Here is a 21,035-nt window from a genome sequence, read left to right as displayed (position 1 = left end):
AATATGTAGAATCTAAAAAAATTATGTTCATGACGTTCTCATCGTGCTGTTGTTATAATTCTGTAGCTACCCGCGTGACCTCCGTTTGCTAGGGCCTGTTTAGCGTCAAGTAAAGATATGTGGTCACTCAGGTAGACTTTTATGGTAACTGAAACCGTACTCCAATGCCACCTTTTTATTTTTTATTTTATTTTTTCAGAAGCTACTAGCTAGCTATAATTTGTATCGTCACCTCACATTGACCCTCAAAAAATTCTGCGATAAAAACTAAAGACAGTTGGGCAAAACAACAACAACAAAAAAAAAAACACAAAAGCTTTCCCTTAAAGGGATAGTTCACCCCAAAATGAAAATGTTGTCATAATTTACTCATCCTCATGTTGTTCCAACCCTGTATGAATTGCTTTCTTCAGCTGAACACAAAAGAAGATATTTTGAAGAATGTCCATAACCAGAAACCATTGACCTTCCATAGTAGGAAAAAAAAAAAACACTATGTCAATGGGTACCGTCAACTTTCTGGTTACGGACATTCTTCAAAATATCTTCTTTTGTGTTCAGCTGAAGAAAGAAAAATCATACAGGTTTGGAACAACTTGAGCAACATTTTAATTTTTGGGTAAACTCAATTATTTTAAGTGACAAGAACAAATGCAAACAGTGGCTTTGGCCATCTATTCTTGCTCAAACTCATAATTCCAGTGTCAGCCTTTGATTTTGCACCAATCTGCAAGCAAACAAAATTTATTGTCATAAAGAAAGCAAAAGCTGTTGACATTTTAAAGCGGAGCAGCATGAGGACTGTTCAGTCTCGACAGTCTGTCCTGGGGTGATGTTTATTTTTCATTACCTCGGAGTTTCCTTAGAAACAGCTTTTAACAGCAGGTGTCAGGGGAACAGTTCTGTCATACTTGAGCTTTACTGGACCCTGCAAGCAGAAAAAATTGTTCAGCTTTTTGTACTACGCACCATCCGAAAGTGCTTTAAATGATGGTACTTGTTAAACAGCCCTCTTCCCAGAAAGGAAAATATGAGTGGAGTAAAATTTTCACAATGGAGTCATGAATCTAACTTTTACACCCTGAACAAAACCAGAACCAGTTTGGTCCATGACACATAGTTTCAGAGCATAACCCCACCCACCGCTTCCCCGTCTCAATCCCTGTGTGGAAAATGAGCACAATCCAAATGCATTTTTCCTTCTCAAACAGAAATTCTTTCCCAGATGATTTTTGTTGAGGTCATTAAACGCTGTCGTGCGGCTTCGGGGAGCTCCTGATTGCTCTGGATCTAGTGGTGCAGAGGGGGTTCACTATGTTTCCACGCACAAATACAAGGAAGCAAACCCAGGAATGAACAGGAGCCAGAGAGAGATTCCAGTCTGGTGCTGTAACACACAGCTGTGTCTCCCCAGGGCACAAATTCACAGAGCCCTCGCTCAGCCGACTCTGATGATCGGAAACACTGCCGGCAGGTAAATTGTAGCTTGAAGAGAATATCTTTCTCTCTTACAACCTCCACTTCACACACACAGTCCTCAGGGCCTTCTGTTGCAACAATGCAACAGATAAAATCAGATTTTTGTTGGAGCAACCCCCTCAGTGTCATTGCAACATTGCATCTGCAGAACATAAAGAAACCCCATGCAGAATAAGGATTATTCAGGACTGTTTTATTTGCCCCTCAAATTATGAAAATAGAAATCCATAATCAATATTATTACAGCACATAACACCTAATGAAAAGATATCAACTGGCTGTTCAAATTTCCTTTACATTTCTGTAGAATCCCATGCTTAACCATGACAGATGCCTTGTCTATTAATGATTTTGAACAAATCAACACATCAGTGTAAAAGGTGAAAGGTTTTAAAGGTGCAAAACAAAGATGTTGAGAGGAAAAATACCCGAATCAGCAACCTTCAAAAATGCATTGTTTCTAGTTTAACTAGAGAGAATAAATCACTCTCATGTAAGTTAACTACCTTACAGAAAACCTCATGGACCTCATGGAAAGTTACAGGAACTGAAACATCTTAGCCAGTTTTGCGGTCTGTCAGCAAGGTTCCTTTGGACAGTATCTTTTGGCTTTAATAATTGTTACTGCCTCCTAAAAGAATCTCCATCTGACAGCATTTCTAATCCTCTACAGTTTCTCTCTTTATCCTTGAATATATCTTGTTTAAAAAAAGTTTTTGTGCCCAAAATTAAAATTGTTATTTTATTCCCTATTGTGTTGTAAACCTGTATGATTTTTACAAAAGAACATATTTTGAATCAATTTTTTTATTCAATGTGTAATGCTATTTTGGATCATTCTGGCAAAATTCAAATGTGCAATACACAAAATTAGTGATGCCTAATGCCATTGGTCCTCACATGACAAGTGACCAAGCATGCTGCACCAAATTTGAATATGCATATGCACTGATTATTTGATTTAAAGCAAATAAGATACAAGAGTCAAGAGGAATATTTTTAGCAAATAATGATATAAATTAGGGACAGTTTCTCACATAAACTATCGTATGGCTGCAGAATACTTTGAAAATACCGCACAAGTTGTTTGGACTACTCTAATGCGTTAGCGTTACTATGTTGTTTTGGAGCTTAGCAGTAAAAAAAAAAAAAAAAACTACAAGCAGCCACTTTCTCTATGTGGAAATAAGCATCATTGCCATTCTGGCAAAATCCTTTTGTGTTTCACGGAAGAAACCAAGTCGCACAGGTTTGGAACAACATGAAGGAGAATAAATGTTTTTTTTTGTGATCTATTTCTTTATGACTCTTCTTAGATTAAATATTGGTCATTTTCTATTTCCATCAATAGGATCAATCACATTAACATGAGCATCAAACTGTCTGAAGTATGACAAGTACTGACAGCAGAGCGGAAAGAATGATTTATGCAGTTAGCAAATAAAATGTGCATTAAAACAAGAAAAACACTGACTGACCTTCAAACAAAGCAATAGCACATAAGAGATGTGAAAGTCTAATTGTCATTGTCGTAAAGCTATGAAAGTGTTTAAAACGCTCTGTTATGGTCCACAGTCACACAATAAAAGTTGAGGGAATCGCTTAGTTGGTGACAAGTTTTAAAGGAGAACTCCGGTCAATTTAAAAAAAAAATTGTACATTTGGAGTGCTGTCAGTACAGAGAACAACGACAAAAATCGGTGTTGCCTACACCGTGTTATCCTCTTTTTAAAATTTGCACCCTGTTGACTTAAATGGGGCAAGTTTTAAACCTGCTTTTAGCCTCTTAACATCCTTGATGTGTCATTACAAGTGCCCAGCCATGTGAGTGATTCCTTCAGAGTGAACACGGTGAATCTGACTGCAGTAGATGTGAAAGATATGAATAAAAATGAAGTTAATTCGGCCAGCGCACATACCTGTATTTATTTCCTGTTTTCGGTCGAAGTCCATAGTAGTCGATTGTCGAGTTCACACGCGTGATCATAGGTAGCTAAGCAACAGTGGAGAACTCGACAATCGATTACTGTGGACTTCGACCGAAAACAGGAAATAAATACAGGCATGAGCGCTGGCCGAATTAACTTCATTTTTATTCATATCTTTCACATCTACTGCAGTCAGATTCACCGTGTTGACTCTGAAGGAATCACTCACATTGGCTGTGCACTTGTAATGACACATCAAGGATGTTAAGAGGCTAAAAGCAGGTTTAAAACTTGCCCCATTTAAGTCAACAGGGTGCAAATTTTAAAAAGAGGATAACACAGTGTAGGCAACACCGATTTTTGTTGTTGTTCTCTGTACTGACAGCACTCCAAATTTAGTTCTCCTTTAAGTGCTCTCTTACCTGAACTGAGCTTAATATTAGTAGCTATGAATAGTTATGCTTTTTATTTTTGGTACAAAAAAATTAAATAAAAACACACGTGAACATACCAAGTTAAGAGATTAAAGCAACAATACATATCAACGGAAAAACAGACAATTATTTAACAAAAATAGAAAATGAAAGCTTATGCAATTAAAGCTCAAGTCACGGAATAAATAACAATATATGGTTTCTTGTATGTTCCATGTAAAGGGACCATCCCAGTGCAACTAACAGAAAGCCCTACTTTCATTCATTCTCATTCACTCCTCCTCTTCATCCTCATGGGAGGGGCCTCTGAGTGAGGCGGGGCCTACATGCTCCTCCTCCTGCATATGCTCAATAGCTACTATGCCGGTGAGGAGAGCGTAGCTCAACATCGCTGCCACAGCAACCAGCACTGACAGAAGCTGCTTGCGTCTCTTGTATGGCTCGTTGTCAGAGTCGCCCCCCTGCTGTGTGCTGGACACCGGACGACTGACGCCCTCTGCACACAGAACAGACACGAACAGGCAACCATATTAAGAAAAATCTTCTCTTATTCAACAGACAGAAGTACAACATGCTGCACATTTTGTTCTTTGCAAACATTTTATTGTAGTTGTTAGTTGCCCACCTTTACTCTCATTAGGGAAGTACAGGCTCAGTATGTTAGAGCAATATGTGTTCAAGTTGTCCAGATTCTTCAAGTTCTGCTGCAGTCGGCAGTTAGGCAGTTGAATCTTAATAAGTGGCGCTAGATGACCAAACACATACGCATCCAGAGAAGAGGGCCTTTAACACACAAATACATCAAATGTATATCAAAATGTGTATTACACCTAACCAATAATTAACCAAGAGTCTCAAAGTGAAGCTCAAAGATCAACCTTGATGCGTAAAACACGTAGCAGTTTTCTAACTATAGGACTTACGAATCTCCAAAGAAGAATTTGTTCGATCCCAGGCGCTGAGAGAGAAGATTCAGGCACTCCAGAGCATCATGGTAAAGCTGGAGAGTCATAGTCATAGATCATAGAGAGGATGTAGAAGAAACAACTAGATTACAGACTCTTATGTCACTATGTAACAAAAAAAAATTATATATAAAGTTTTAATAATCAATCTTTGAGAAGTCTATAAGAATAGGGCAGTCTATAATGATAACGACATAGGTGGAAAAAATAGTTCTACTAGTGATTCCTCTATCAACACGATTTTAAAGAGCTTGAGCATTTAAAGCAGCAGACGACATTACTGCAGGGTGTGTTTACTATAAACTAGGGCTGTCAAACCATTAATCGCGATTAATCGCATCCAAAATAAAAGTATGTTTTTACATAATATATGTGTGTGTACGGTGTATAATTATTTTCTATATATAAATACACACACATGCATGTATATATTTAAGAAATATTTGCATGTATATACTGTGTATATATATTTATATTATATATAATTTATATTATATATAAATATTTTATATATAAATAACACATTTTTCTTAAATATATATGCATGTGTGTGTATTTATATATAGAAAATAATTATACTCCATACACACACATATATTATGTAAACACAAACTTTTATTTTGGATGCGATTAATCGTGATTAATCGTTTGACAGCCCTACTATAAACAGAACGATATTGTGCATTGGTGTGGATTCTAATAAAGTTATAGGTGTGACTGGGCCTAAACATTGCAAAATATAACATTTTGCTTAGTCGTAGTGAGCAGATCACAAGCATGCACATTGTGACTCAAAGTTTCATAAGCAGAGTTGTTTCCTAACACTAGAAACTAGTTCTCTGCCAGAACGGAACTTCTGCTCTATCTGAGCCCAGATTCCTCACATCTGCTGATTTATCAGTGTCCTCTTCAGGGACCAGAACATCGTTGCCTCTGGAACACTGAGTCTAACAGCCGCCCTGTTCTCTGAAGGAGGGGGTTAGTGTCACAATAGCCCAAACACCATCTGATGACCATTTCACAGGACATAAAAACAAATACTATCAAGCACAATATCCAGAATCCCACCCGGAGAGCATGTAGCCAACTCGTCCTATCTCACCTCCTTCTCTGCCTCTTCTCCCGCCTCCAGCGCGCTGTTTCCTCGGATCAGACGGAGTCGCTCCAGCTGCCTGTTCTGCATGCGGCCCGGCAGGAAGAAATTGAGCGGGAAGCACATATTCTCCCCGTACCAGCGGCGCGTCACCTCCGCATAGTTCTTAGGATCGACCCATAAAGCGTAGATCTGGTGGGAAATGAGGAGAGAGTTTGAGCACGTAACCACCAAAACTATCATCTTCGAGTTTCAGGATTCGAATCTCACAAGCGCAGGCAACAGTCGCTCCTCCAGCAGCGAGGTGAAGGCCAGCGTGTCTGCACCCTCTTTGGCTGAGAGATCATAGTCTGCATTGTATTTCTGAAAGACAAAGTTACAGCATTACTACTACATCTGCTATTGTTCAGACAAACAAGTAGTCCCTTTCCAAATCATGCATTTGACCGTTCAAGCAGGGCCGGTGATTACAACCAAAGAATGGCTTATTTATTGAGCACTGAAGTGATTATGTACAGGGATTGGACAATGAAACACCTGAATTTAGACCACAATAATTTATTAATATGGTGTAGAGCACATGTGTCAAACTCCAGTCCTGGAGGGCCACTGTCCTGCAGAGTTTGTCTCCAACCAGCTCCAAAAACACCTGCCTGGAAGTTTCTAGTAATCCTAAAGACCTTGATTAGCTGGATCAGGTGTGTTTAATTAGGGTTGAAGCTAAACTCTGCAGGGTTGTGGCCCTCCAGGAACTGAGTTTGACACCCCTGGTGTAGAGCCTCCTTTTGCAAATACAGCATGAAGTCATCTTGAAAATTACAGATACTGTAAATCCTGCACAGTTGCCAGAGGGATTTTGAGCCATTCCTCTTCCAGAACAGCGGCCAGGCCACTGTGATGCTGTTTTCTGACTTGCTCCTCCAAAATATGCCATAGAGAATGGCATGATATTGCAGCCCAAAGCGTCACTGATCCACCCCTGTGCTTCAATCTGGGCAGCAACAGTCCGGGTGTTAAGCCTCTTTGGGGCTTCTCCACACCGTAAGACAGTGAAGGTGGACTCAAAGAACAATACATGATTCACATTGTCCATAGCCCAAGATTTGCACTGTTGGCACCAATGAAACCAACTACTGGCATTGGCATGAGTGATCAAAGGTTTGGTTATAGCAGCCCGACCATGAATACTGACCCTGTGGAGCTCCTGACGAACAGTTTTGGATAGTCGAGGACAGAATTGAATTCTGCAGTGAGCTGGGCGTCTGTGGTTTTATGTTTTTTTGGATACAATCCGAGTAAGTACCTGGACATCCCTTTCAGACAGCTCCCTCTTGCGTCGACAATAGATGAGCCAGTGAGACACGCACCAACAATTTGTCTTCTTTTGAACTGAGATGTCTCCCATTGTGCTATGTGGATTGCAATATTTAATGTACAACTGTGCTATTGCTAATTCAACCTTCACACTCTGCTCTTATTGATGAAATGCAAAATTAGTAAGGACTGGCCACATTGTTCAACCCCTGTATTTTTGTAGGCCATCCCAGAAGTAAGCATCACCTAGTTCCCTCGACAAAAAGGCAGAAGGATTTTTCAATTGACTTTTGAATTATAGCAGAAAATAAGCTTAATAAAGTTATAATAAATAGTTAATGATTCTCACACATTTTTTTCCATCAAGATATTCTTCACAAATGAACACAACTTATGAATTTTGAGGCCTAAAAAAGCAGCAGAAGTAGAAAGCAAAAGTTAGGCTATAAACGAACTACACCATGGTCGCACAACTTCAACGTCACCATCACCAAGAATAATTCTTATTTTAAATTCTACAAGTTGGAAAGTTTGAGTTATAATAGTTTGCAAGAGTGCAAGTATAAACACAACAATTGACTTGATCTGTGTGTGTTTTTGACTCTGAACAGCACTACTACCTGGTAGAATGAGAGACAAGAAACATATTTATAGAAAGGGTTTCAATTATGCACATAATTAAAACCTTTCCTGAAAACACATACTTACTGTGTCTCATTCCAAACTTAATGGATACTTTCATTGTGCAATTAAACATGATTAATGAGAAAAGTAGGGCCTTTATGATGCCAACATGCATCACTGGAAATTCTGCAGTCCTCAAATGAATGAACCCGAAACTACTAAACTTAGCTTTGTTTGGTGAAATATACAGGGACACGGTATGTGATCAAAATGTGATCATAGAGGTTTTTGTGGGCGAGAGATAATCACCTGTTTCCTCAATTGAATGATGATCTGACTGGGTTGAGAGCAGCTGCCTTCCTCTTTGGTCCTGAGAGCAGGTAGTGAACCTTCAGTGAAGACATTAGCGTCAGTAAAGCACTTTTTTTTTTTTTGCCTGGATGAGTTTACTGCCAAAGTTTTGTGATTTTTATAAATGCCTAAAGAAGACCAAGAACACAATCCATTTAAGCTAGCTATCACTCTGGAATGGATATCAATAATGGAAATGCATGAACTCTAGATAACGTATCAAAAATATCACATGGTCCTTCAGAAATCATTCTAATATTCTGATTTGGTGCTCAAGAAACATTTATTATTATCAAAGTTGAAAACAGTTTAAAAGAACAGCATGTATTTGAAATGGAGTTCTTCTGTAACATTACAAATTCCTTTACTGTCACTTTCGATACATCTTATGCATACTTGCTGAATAAAAGTAATAATTTCTGTCCAAAGAAATCTTATAAATAAATAAATGATAAAGTAATTTGTTTATTTTATATGTTTAAGTAGCTGTATATAATACATTACACCCAAAGAGGGGATCCACTAAAATGCGATAAATGGGCTAATTAACTGTTATACTTTTGATAGGTCTTTAATTTTTATGTATTCGATATGGAATAATATGGAACTTCAGAAGAATTCAGGAGCCAAGGAAAAAACACAATGGAGATAGACAAGAATGTGGAAAGAGAAACATACAGATGCAAGTTATCAGCAGCTCGGCAGGAAAGAGGAAGAGGCCTGTGTGCTTCAGTTAAAACATGCTAAATGATCCTCTTTAATGAATGTGGAGTGTCTGCCAAGAAACAGATTGTTAAAACTGGGCCTGCTTACCTGTGGGGCTTCTCCAGGGGTTAGAAATCTTGTGAATTTTGAGCGGAGCTCCAGAGAAGCGAGCATATGCCTGGAAAATTATAATATAAAAGACATTATTATTATTATTACCAAGCTAGAATTATAAATATTATGTGCTAGAAGCAATTTGAGTATCATTTAATGTTCTAGCACAACAGACAAACCAAGAGTACTACACAACCTTACAAAATATAGATTGCGACAACATAATATCAAGTCGCAACAAACTCGAACAGCAACATAAGCAAGAGCACAACCTGAATAAACAACAATAGCTAGTTAGCTACACCAAAGGCAACAACACAAAACAGCTTTAGCTTTTGGACAGGGTTAGCTCTTGGATGGGATGCCTTGTTTTACGACGACATCTGATAAAGTAGGACGTAATTTCACATTCCAGCACATGCAGCTGAGAGCTGACAGATCCAGTGCTTCACACCTGGCTCAGTACGTCATTTAGCAGATTCTTTCCATTGAAAGCATTGTATACTAATGATCACTGAGTTTAAATGCCCTGGAATGATTCCTTCACACTTCAGGCTGAAGCCAAGAATGACTCAAGTATTATCGGCCTCGAAAATTCTGACATTTTTTTACTGGTCCTCGTGTGATTTTCATGGAGCTCTTGAACAACTGACCATGTGTGTCCAAATGTCATAAAATACCATAAATGATGTAGGCTAGTCATTACAAAAATGATACAGTGGATAACTCAAGGAAATAATTTACATTTCATTCTAGCACTCTCCATAGTGGGTATAGAAGAAAATGGATGGACATAATTATGTCATAAAATTATGCCAGTCTGTCCCTCAAATATATTTTATGATGTAAGAGACATGGAATATAGAACATGAATATGGGATTTTTTATGAACTTTCCTTTAATGGAAAAGAACTGCATAAAGATGCTTCAAATCTTCTCCTGTGTTTCAATGAAAAACAGCCGCAGAATTTTCATTTCGGGGTGATTACTTTAACATTAGGCTTCCAGCACTTACAGGACTCTAACTGTGACTGTAAAAGGGGGAGAGGAAACCAGATTTGTGGAAAGAGCTGAGTACTGAGTTCTGAGATTTTCTCCTTTTCCCAGTTGCAGTTGTGCGGTGAGCTGAAAAGGCGTAGTTATCTCCATCAAAGGCTGACATCATAACCTCAGATTTATTACTAGATTGATTCCTACACTGTAAAACTTTACTGTAAATTTACAGCGAATTTCCTACAGAATTGTACTGTATTTCCATAATACAGTATTAGGCTGTATATTTTACAGAACAGCTGTAAATATACAGCACATTTCTGTTTTCAACCCGATAAATTCGTAATACAGTATCATACTGTAAAAGCACTGCATTGTGGGATTGATTTCTTTCGCGCTCAATTCAGTTCAAATGTGACGCGAGCCGACATGTAGCTACTACAGGCAAACTTGATTTGTCAGCGGGATTCAACTGAACAGAATAATCATTCCTGTTAACAAGATAAACAGTGTCTGCGAATCTGTGAGCAATTTTTAAGCTTTTGTGAGCTTCGGTTCGTGTTTGAAACATTAGTTGTCTGTGACGCAGCAGAAAATGGGCGACATTAATGTTACATGAAGACGGATGGAAGAATTTGTCATCTGAATAACCTGCGCCTGTGACGATTAGTGGGATTTAGAGTTTGAGAAGATGGAAAATTGTTCAACTGAGTGATACGGTAAGCCAATATATTTTGTTTTTTTGCGTTCGCATTTCTACATTGTTTTCACAAATGCTTATTTGGTTTGATTTTGCGATCGCGGTTTTCTACCGCGGCCGCGCAAACAATTCACTCTGTTCCACCTGTTTACCAAGTAACTTAACGTTAACTTCGATATTTCACATAATAGGCAACATATAACGTTACCATGTTATTTGCATGACCTGCTTTTGATATATATTTTTCGTTTCAGGCTTTGTAATCTGATGACGGTCCAGTGCTAATGTAAGTGCTTTTAAGTAACTTAGTGTTACAGTTATAGTCTATGTGGTAAAAAAAAAAAAAATGCTATCAAATGCTGTCAGTTCTGTGATCGTGCTTTTGAATCATTGTCAGAATTTTCAATTTTGCTAGCATAAAAAAATCCATGTTAATGCTGTTTTCAAATGTAGTATTCCTGATTGCCATGCCATATGTTCCTACAAATTGCCTAACAATTCAAAGAGAAGTTAGACGGTGTTATCCTTCAAGCAGATAAGTAGATGATATTCAACAAATCTCATTAATCTGTAATATATGTTTTATGTTTTGGTTCTGTTGATCATGGTTGTGCTGTCCTTTTTAAAAATTGTTTCAGGAATTTGCAACGCTGATGTCCAGCAATCTACATTTGCCAGAGAGTCCACGCCTTATTTCCTGGTATGTAAACATTAAAGGTTTAAGTTTAAACCTAAAATGAAAAGCCATCATTTACTCACTCCACTGCAAAATATGTTTTTCTTAATTAGTGTTTTTTTCTTGTTTCCAGTCCAGATATCTAAAATTCTTACATGAAGAAGCATTTCATTGACAAGTAAAAAGTGTCTTGTTTTCTGAAAGAATAAGTAAAAATTTTGTGAGTTTATGCTTAAAACAAGCAAAATAATATGGCAGTGCGTTTTAGTGTTCTTCTAACCCTAATCAATTTTAATTTTTAGGTGAAAATTTTAATTTATAGAACTATGAATAGATAGACAACTACATCGAACCACAGTGGAACCCACAATAGTTATTTTAATTATTAATATTATTTATTAATTCATTTTATTTTATTTTTTTTCAATTACAGGTCAATCTCTAAGCAACCAGTGCTGGACATTACGTTTGGAAGGTCAAGGTGTGTGTGGAAAGGATCACAGCCTAGCTTCATCGCTGGCCTGGCAGCGCTGTTTGCCTCCTCCTATAACTTCAGCTTGCAGTACCAGGAAGAGGCAGCACCTTGAGTTTGTTCAGAGGTTAGTCATTAGCATATTTGCCATTCATATAACTATTAGACTGAATTGTGACTTGTCTTGACAGTATTTATTAAGCTGACTGACTACTGGTATGAACAATATGGCCCTGGTTTCCATACTGGGCTTAGCTTAAAGGGTTAGTTCACCCAAAAATGAAAATTATGTCATTAATGACTCACCCTCATGTCACTCCAAACCCGTAAGACCTCCGTTTCTCTTCTGAAGACATCTTAAGATATTTTAAATTTATTCCGAGAGGATTTCTGTCCCTCCATTGTAAGTGAATATATACATTTTGGTCCAAAATGAACAAAAACTACGACTTTATTCAACATTGTATTCTCTTCCGGTCTGTTTTCCATCCGCGTTCACGAGTCCACATTGACGCTGCTGACGTGTTATCTGGTGCGTCAATATGGACTCGTGAACGCGGATGGAAAACAGACCGGAAGAGAATACAATGTTGAATAAAGTCGTAGTTTTTGTTCATTTTGGACCAAAATGTATATTCGATGCTTCAAAACATTCTAAATAACCCACTGATGTCACATGGACTACTTTGATGATGTCTTTATTACCTTTATGGACGTGAACAGTGACACGTCCATTGACTTACAATGGAGGGACAGAAAGCTCTCGGAATAAATCTAAAATATCTTAAGATGTCTTCAGAAGAGTTCAGAGGTCTTACGGGTTTGGAGTGACATGAGGGTGAGTCATTAATGACATCATTTTCATTTTTGGGTGAACTAACCCTTTAAGACAGGTCTAGGCCTCAATAAAATTAGGGTATTTAAGCAGCTTTTATAAAAATGTCTAATAAAAAAAAACATTACTGGTGTGCATCTTGAGACAAAACAGTGGCAGTCACATATTTAAGATATGTCAGTGCAAGTTGTTTTCAGTTGAAGGATTAGTGAAAATTCTATCATTAATTACACACCCTCATGTTGTTCCAAACCTGTAAGACCTTTGTTAATCTTCAGAACACAAATGAAGATATTTTTGATGAAATCTGAGAGGTTTCTGAACCAGCCATAGACAGAAATGTCTTTGCAACTTTCAAGGCCCAGAAAGGTAGTAAAAACATTGTTTAAATAATCCATGCAACTACAGTGGTGCAACCTGTTTTGTGCACAAAAAAAAATACAAAAAAATAACGACATTATTCAACAATCTCTACTCTTTCACGTCATTCTCCTACGCTGTTGACGTAGTGTAAACAGTGTCAAGTCACCTTCATTTATATAGCGCTTTTAACAATATAGATTGTTTCAAAGCAGCTTTACAGTGATAATAGGAAATTACAGTAACATAGATTGTTTTGGCTTTACAGCAGCTCTAGAATATAGTTATTAGATCGACTATTTTTGACTGTCAAAATGCAGGCGGACACAGCTTCCGTGAGTTGTTCAAAATCTTTATTTTTGGTAAACTCTGTGTACACAAACAATGTTCTCAATGCTGGAGTTCATGTGTAGAGCCCCTGGTGATACTTCGAGCACAGTTTCATGTTGTGTCGAGCCTCCTTAGTGTTTTAAAAAATAGCGATTTTTAATGCTATCATAGTCCAAGCACTCCCATTCAAAAGGCAATTAGACCGAAAACGAAAATACGGTCAAACTTAAGTGGCGTTTCCATCCTAATTATGCTTTTAAATGAAAGTTTGCCTCTGGTAGATTAACAAAAAGACCCTAGGTTGCATTTTGGCGAGAGTTACCCTTTAATACACTCCGGCCTACTCATCCTCACAAAACAGTGTAGGAGAATGACATGTAAGAGAAGAGGTTATTTTGGGGTTATTTTGCACACAAAAAGTATTCTCGTCACTTCATAATATTAAGGTTGAACCACTGTAGTTATATGTTCTATTTACCAATGTTTTTACCACCTTTCTGGGCTTTGAGAGTTGCAATGACATTGATGTCAATGGAGGGACAGAAACCTCCCAGATTTCATCAAAAATATCTTAATTTGTGTTCCGAAGACGAACGAAAGTCTTAAGGGTGAGCAATAATGACAGAATTTTCATTTTTGGGTGCAAACATGCATTTTAGTCTGGTAAATGTCATGTTTAACATTATCATGTAGTCATGTATGCAATAAACATTGCAAGGCTTGCAATTAAAGTTAAATTATTTCTGTCACAAAGGTTTGGGCTGGATTCTGGCAATGTGTGCTCTATATAAACAGAGTCTATGGCTGCCTTTCCACTGATACTCTGATGGGACCTGATGAGGGGATGATATTAAAAGTTGTAGAATAAAACTTTAAATCTGGCAACCCCACTTCCAAAAGTTTAGTTAGTTGACAGTGCACATGTAAACAGACACATTGAGTTGATGTATTTTAACCAGGGCAGAAAAAATATCAGTTATTGATCACAACATCCAACATTGCATTTTTTTTTATGTTGTTCAGTTTTATCCAAACAGATTAGTCGTTAAAACCGATATCTGTTTTTTATTTACACATCTTTTGTGCTGTCTCTCTCTGTCAAAATATATAAACTCAGTCCATAATATTTCATTGTTTTTTTTCCTTTCTTTTCTGCCTTTTAGACGATTTCCTGACATCAATCCTGAACGTGGATCAAAAACAAAGAAAGGACAAGTAACTTCAAACAAAACTGGCCAAGTTGTGCAAAAAAAGAACACTGTAAGCCTACAGGTGTCCTCACTTCTGCGAAAACTTGAAGACTTTGAATGGGATTTCGTTTGCACTTGTATGGACTTCAAAACAGAAACAGCAATTCACTGCCATTATAAAGCTTGGAAGAGCCAGGACATTTTTTAATATATCTCCGATTGTATTCGTCTGAAAGAAGAATGTCATATAGACCTAGGATGACTTGAGGGTGAGTAAATTTGAGCTAATTTAATTTTTTGGGTGAACTATCCCTTTAATTAAGTGCTAAGTGTTATCTGTTTGTTGTTAAGTGTTAAAATTGCATTTTATGTTTAAAAAAAATTCAGCCAACATGTTCACAGAAGGCAATTTTCTGATCTTTGCTTTTAACCAAAATAAATGTTTTAAAACCCAGAAAATGTTGTTTTCTTTTTCCTAGTGTGACTACTATACAATTTATTGCTGTAGACAAGTTTAATATTGTAAAAATATGTGGTATATTCTGTATTTGGTAATTACAGTGGAGTACTGTAAATGCTGTTTACTGTACTAGTGCTGTAAAAATACAGTATGTGGCTGGCAACCCAGCTGCCAGTATTTTACTGTAAATTTACAGTACAATGTTTTACAGTACAATACTGTAAATGCTGTCTACAGTACTAGTTCTGTAAAAATACAGTATGTGGCTGGAAACCCAGCTGCCAGTATTTTACTGTAAATTTACAGTACAACGTTTTACAGTACAATACTGTAAATGCTGTTTACAGTACTAGTTCTGTAAAAATACAGTATGTGGCTGGCAACCCAGCTGCCAGTATTTTACTGTAAATTTACAGTGAAAAGTTTTACAGTGTACAGGATCCTAAATTGTGGCTCGTAAAGTGGAGAGGATCAAGTTTGAAAATAAATCATTCCTACGAGAACAACTGTTAGAGTCCAAAACAAACATGAGGAGGAAAACTACAGCTGGCTGAAGTCCACTTTGCCCACAGTAAAAGCAGTTCATCAGACTCCTGCTGTACACATAAACACACTGAAATTAGGCCACGGATGACAGAACAGCTTCTCTAGAAAGTGCAGATGGTAATAATTAGTTTGAACCTTTCATAAGATCCTTAAATAGAGTGGCGCAGATTATGATTGGACTCTCTTGATTTTAAGCCCCGCCCATGTCTTGCTGTGTATCCAATCACTGCTCTGTCGTTAAGGGAGTGTTCTAATACACCAGCACAAGCAGCCACAGCAGGGGTTAATTTATTAATAAAAAAACCCTACAGATTTTTTTTTTTACTGAACAGTAACATTTCACTGTTTTTTTCCACATTAGAGCACTTTTTCATTGATTTCAAGGTCATCTCTAGTCAAAGTCACCTTTATTTATATAGCTCTTTATACAAAACAGATTGTTTCAAAGCACCTTTACAGTGATAACAGGGAAATTATGCATTTTGGCTGTTGTTCAGCCGAAGTCACTTCAGTGTCAATTCAGTTCTGTTGTAAAGATCCTCAATTATTAAATTAGTTCATTTCATCTTTCAGCAGTTCTGCAAAAAAATAATGTCATCGTCCAGCTGAGTTCAGTTCTCATACAACAGCGTCAGTACAGTCAGATCAATAATATTGTTGAATATTAAGTGTCCCCAACTAAGCAAGCGAGAGGCGACAGTGGCAAGGAACCCAAACTCCATCAGGTGACAGCAGAAACCAGCAGAGAAACCAGCAGTCGGGGGGCAAATTCTCCTCTGGCCAATGAACAAACACGGTGCGATTATGACTTAGGCTGCATCACAAGTCAGAATTCAGATCGGGATCGGTAGCATTCAAATATTATTCCAGTTCCAAGTAACTAAATTGTAGGTTTACCACGAAAAGAAAAGCATAGTACTACATAGTATTACATAGATTACACTGGATCCACATTAGGTGTTAGTATAAATTAACAGACCACTGCAAAACATCAAGCATAACATAATGAAAAAAATTACTTCCTAAATGTCAAATAAGCATACTATATTTTAAGATCTAGGCTGAAACGTGTAGAATAAAACACAAACCATCACAAAAAATCTCTTAAAGGTGAAGTATGTAATATTGACAGCTAGTGGTTGACATCGGTATTGCAGTTGTTTCCGCACCTCCTCCTCCTCCTCAGACTCAGCGCTCACACGGGTTGCCAGTTTGAGAACGCAACAAGAACGAGCACAATTGACAACGGGAAGCGACAAGCTTCAAACTAAGTTGATCATCTAACGTATCTGCATTTTAAAATGACTCTGGTCCTAGAGCTTTTTAGATTGATGCTGAGACTTTTTAGGTGAGGTAGAATCTGCGATATTGGACCCAGTTCGTTTGCTGGCTTCCATGGCTGCAATACGCGGTTTTCCGGAAATACTATTGGGTAAATTGGCAGTGGGCGGGATCACACAGACCAAAACAAAAAGTAGAAATAGAATAACTGGCTGTAGCATTTTCTTTTTCAGAGAAACAAGCATGTTTCCTAAATATCTGCGACCATATTATGTAATTATTATGCTTTAGCACAGTCAAAAAATTACATGCAGCACCTTTAACTAAAAGTAGGCCTGTCATAATTATTACTCATTTAGCCTGGTCATTCTTTGATTAATTTCTTATATTATTGTTTTTAATATTATATTATATTATTTGATCAAATAATGTTAAATTCCATTCATATGTTGCACACATTGTTTTAAACAAATACTGAACTGAATAATTAAATTCTGTTTCTATTTAATTTCATTCCTCCCTTCCAGGTGCAGTAATAGGATATGGGAACACTAAAAAGTATTTTTAATTTATTTATTTTTTACATTTGTATGGCATTTATTCATGGCATAGAAATGTAAGTTAACATTACTAATGAACATCTACTTAAAAGATGTATGTGTAATAAGCATACACGCGAGACTAATGAAAAAAAGTTATAATAAAATTATTTATCACAATTACGTGCTCAAAAATGTATCACTGCCAAAATATGGTTATATTGTTATAATGTTATGACAGGCCTAACTTCAAGTTGGCAGCAGACAGGCAAATCTCCAAACATCCTCAGACCTTCACATACAGTCACAATTTAATGCAACTATATCCTTTCTGGTGCAGTGAGATAATCTGGAAAATTCTGAATGAACTTCACATTACCAAACCATCAGACAGAGGGAACAAAACATGCCTGCGGTTTTTAAAGCGCCCTCAGTAGGTGCAGACAGACTGTAATGCACAGACATCAACCCGACCGCTGGCGAGCTGGAAAAATCCCACAACACTCAGAGAGTCCAAAACATACAGCACTGATGTAACCTAATCACTTTAACATGCGATTTCAGCAATAGTAACCTGGTTCTTTACCCACATACAACCTTTGCTGATTAGGAATAAAATGGATCTGAATTCAGTCTCCAAAACTGCCGATAGGGGATGAGATTGATGCTAACTCCAGATGACAGTGGTGGGTTTGTGGTTTACAGTAGCACAGACAGGTGGCGCCCTGGTGTGACCAAACTGAAGTGGAAAAATAAGAAAAGTGGAGCAAATGTCCCACATGATGATTCATGCAATAGAAATATCTGTTGATAAGCACCTTGGCTTTGGAATAAAACTGAGATTGAAAATTGAGCTTAAATCATGAAGAGTAAAAAATGGAGATTTGCAGTTTCAAAGGCTAGACCGGCATTTAGACAGGGTCAGATCGTGGTCATGTGAGGCCCTGGGCAACCAGTAATTTTTTTTATTAGTATAGCCTACATATTTTGGTATGCTTTAAATAAAAAGGATAAAAATAGTAAGTTAGCTGGGGCCCTAGTGCTCATCTTGATAATCTCCAGACTTTCATTCTGGAAAATGGTGTTTCACAGAAGAGAGAAATTAAACAAAATTGTAATTGATAATAATTATTATTATTTAAACACGAATAGTAATATTAAATATATTATATCGTTAGCCTCATAGCATAATTGCCTATGTCCTATTTAAAAAAAAAAAAAAGACTGGCAATTATGCTATGAGGCTAACGATATTTAAAAAGTATATATATTTTCTAACGTTAGTAACGTTACCCTATACAGGACATATGATAAGCAGTTTGGAGAATGGATGGATGCATTATTATTCATTATTTTACATAATAATATATAACGTTACACACATATAACAACACCTGCGACCACTACTCAAATAAAACTACATTTTAAGTCCCTTGTGTTTAAAAAACAAGCATATATACAGTAAATACACACGTTAGGTGCCATGGCATCACTGTAACGTTACCATCTAACGTTACACTGTAGTAAGTGCGGTACCGAGCCGAATCGCTGTACTACAAATATAGGCAGGTGAGCAGAACCAACCCATATAAATATCCAGTGTACATGAGCCTGTGATAAAAACTCACCAGCACGATGAGACAGTCCGTATTTACTGACGGTAAACCCAAACCAGCCTTCCAGCAAAACAGCTCACAGGGAGCCGCCATCTTCACAGACCAAACACCTATGACCCGGAGCTGCTGCTTTGACAAATAAAAGTCCCAATAACTAAGTGGATGTGGACGGTGTTCTAAGATGATCATGCCAATGCCCTTATTCTTTCTGTGAAGGCTTCACCGTCCACAATGAGAGTCTTGGATGGTGTATTAAGCCAATTCACACCGCACAGACAAACACTAACAAACAAGTTGGCCGTTGGATTTGACATTTTATGGGGGAAAAACGGTCGTGTTCACACTGTCCAAACTGATTGAACAAGTTTAGTTCAAACGTTTGTGACAAGTATGATTTTATATATTAAAAAATAGAGGGGGAATACAGCACAACTGTTGAACCTTTTCTTAAGCATCAACATGATTTCTGAAGGATCATGTAACATTAAATATAGATGTTCCATCACAGGTATCATTTTATAATAAACTAAAATAGAAAAGAGTTCATTTAAATAGTAATAATATTTAAGAATATTACTGTACAAATAAATGTAGCCTTGGTGAGCATAAGATACTTTTTTTTTCTTCAAAAACATTAAACAGTAGCTAGTGTGTTTGAATATAAATTTAGTAACTTTGTTTACTTTTGTAGTAGCAGTGTATCATATCTTGGCAGAAAATAAGACACAATTTGGATACCATGGCATGGTTTCATGAGGTAATTGTGTTTTATCATTGCTTGCAGTGGGCCTGTAGGAAACAGCAGAGATCTGGCTAAATGGACAATCAGCCGCTTGTGTTGCAACTCTCCATCCCAGGAATCTGCCAAGAATTCATGAGCAAAAAACACATGCACACATGAAGACATCAGAGTCCCAAGGGACTGATAGAGTCCAGTACATTCCTGTTCCGGCCATGAGCACCCATCCCGTCCGTCTGTGTGAACTCTGAGTTTAATCCTCTTCTCTTTCTTAGACCACATTTACTCAATGTAGGCTATGGCCTGAAAAAAAAAAAATCACATATGTAACCACTTAATATAACTGTGTGTTCCCATTTAGATAATTAAGTTTCATCAAGGGTAAAGACAAGAAAAGTTCAACATATTGTGAAAATCTCTGGAAAAGGGCTTTGGGCATCATTGGGACATTCTGGAATTCTTTGAAATTGTTCCAAGAACAACTAAAGGACAAAAGGAACCTTGCATATTTTCACTATGTGTATTACTTATTTTTTTAAAGACATGCAATCATTTTCCCAACATTAAAATAAGTTTTAAAAAAAATAATAGCACTTTTAATAGTACTTAAATTATGCACACCTGCACCAGCCAGGCAACTGCCATGAATGGAAATGTTGATGGATAATGTTCTCCAGATTTAACAGACCGCATTGTGTGGATTTTTAAATATACAAAAACACAAGACTGGAAAATAAACTAAAATAGCAAATAAGACAGTGAAGAGTGTAAATTCAGTCACTAAACTGAGTGTCACTAAACATTTTAGACTGTGTGTGGTAAGATGACGTCCTTCCTCCCATGAGCAAACATCAGGGTGGCATAAAGCACTTCACTGAAGCCCTGTGGAAAAACCAAATGACCCGTTTAACAACTCAAATTTCAGACACAGACAAACACTCAAACCTCAAGTGAATAAAACATCCCTGACCCAAGGGGAAGAGTTCTTACCACAGTGTGGTATTTTCTCTGACCTGGAGTAAAAAAACATCAAGTGGTTTAAAATATTTATGTGAATACAGATGATTTTGTTGAACCATCTGATACAAACATGCCACAATGATTTAACTAATGCAATCTGGCAACCCATCTAACAGGGAACGTTCTAAGAACTTTAGCTAACATTCTGGCAAGGTTCTCTTAAAGTTATGAATAAATGTTCTTCCTGTAACGTTAATAGAACGTTTGTTATCTGGTCTTTAGTAATGTTCTCAAAATATTAGCACAAAAAAAAAATATTATTTATGCATAT

General features: G+C 37.1%; 1 protein-coding gene and 1 long non-coding RNA gene across 3 annotated transcripts; one reads left to right on the top strand and one right to left on the bottom strand.

The window, feature by feature from the left end:
* Nucleotides 1–1,651: 1,651 nt before the first annotated feature.
* Nucleotides 1,652–19,160, bottom strand: mtx1a (metaxin 1a). 2 transcript variants are annotated; one of them, XR_013823638.1, is made up of 9 exons: nucleotides 19,018–19,160; nucleotides 9,002–9,071; nucleotides 8,147–8,226; nucleotides 6,170–6,262; nucleotides 5,909–6,091; nucleotides 4,765–4,841; nucleotides 4,467–4,624; nucleotides 3,822–4,337; nucleotides 1,652–3,148 (listed from the first exon to the last, which is right to left on the bottom strand). XR_013823638.1 is itself a non-coding variant. In XM_079893991.1 (8 exons), exons 1-8 carry the CDS (start codon nucleotides 19,096–19,098, stop codon nucleotides 4,114–4,116), a joined length of 966 nt encoding a protein of 321 aa, XP_079750117.1. In that variant the 5' UTR covers nucleotides 19,099–19,160; the 3' UTR covers nucleotides 1,652–4,113. The 2 variants fall into 2 exon arrangements, 1 of the variants encoding a protein (XP_079750117.1); XM_079893991.1 differs by having other exon boundaries at nucleotides 1,652–4,337.
* Nucleotides 10,047–15,015, top strand: LOC307172006. Its single transcript, XR_013823639.1, has 5 exons — nucleotides 10,047–10,719; nucleotides 10,955–10,986; nucleotides 11,154–11,400; nucleotides 11,810–11,975; nucleotides 14,537–15,015. It is a non-coding gene; the product is annotated as an uncharacterized lncRNA (long non-coding RNA).
* Nucleotides 19,161–21,035: the final 1,875 nt, after the last annotated feature.

Source organism: Squalius cephalus (genome assembly GCF_949319135.1).
Source record: "Squalius cephalus genome assembly, chromosome: 15".
Taxonomy (NCBI): domain Eukaryota; kingdom Metazoa; phylum Chordata; class Actinopteri; order Cypriniformes; family Leuciscidae; genus Squalius; species Squalius cephalus.
Note: the sequence above shows the minus strand (reverse complement) of the source record. Positions and strands in the feature narration are given on the sequence as shown.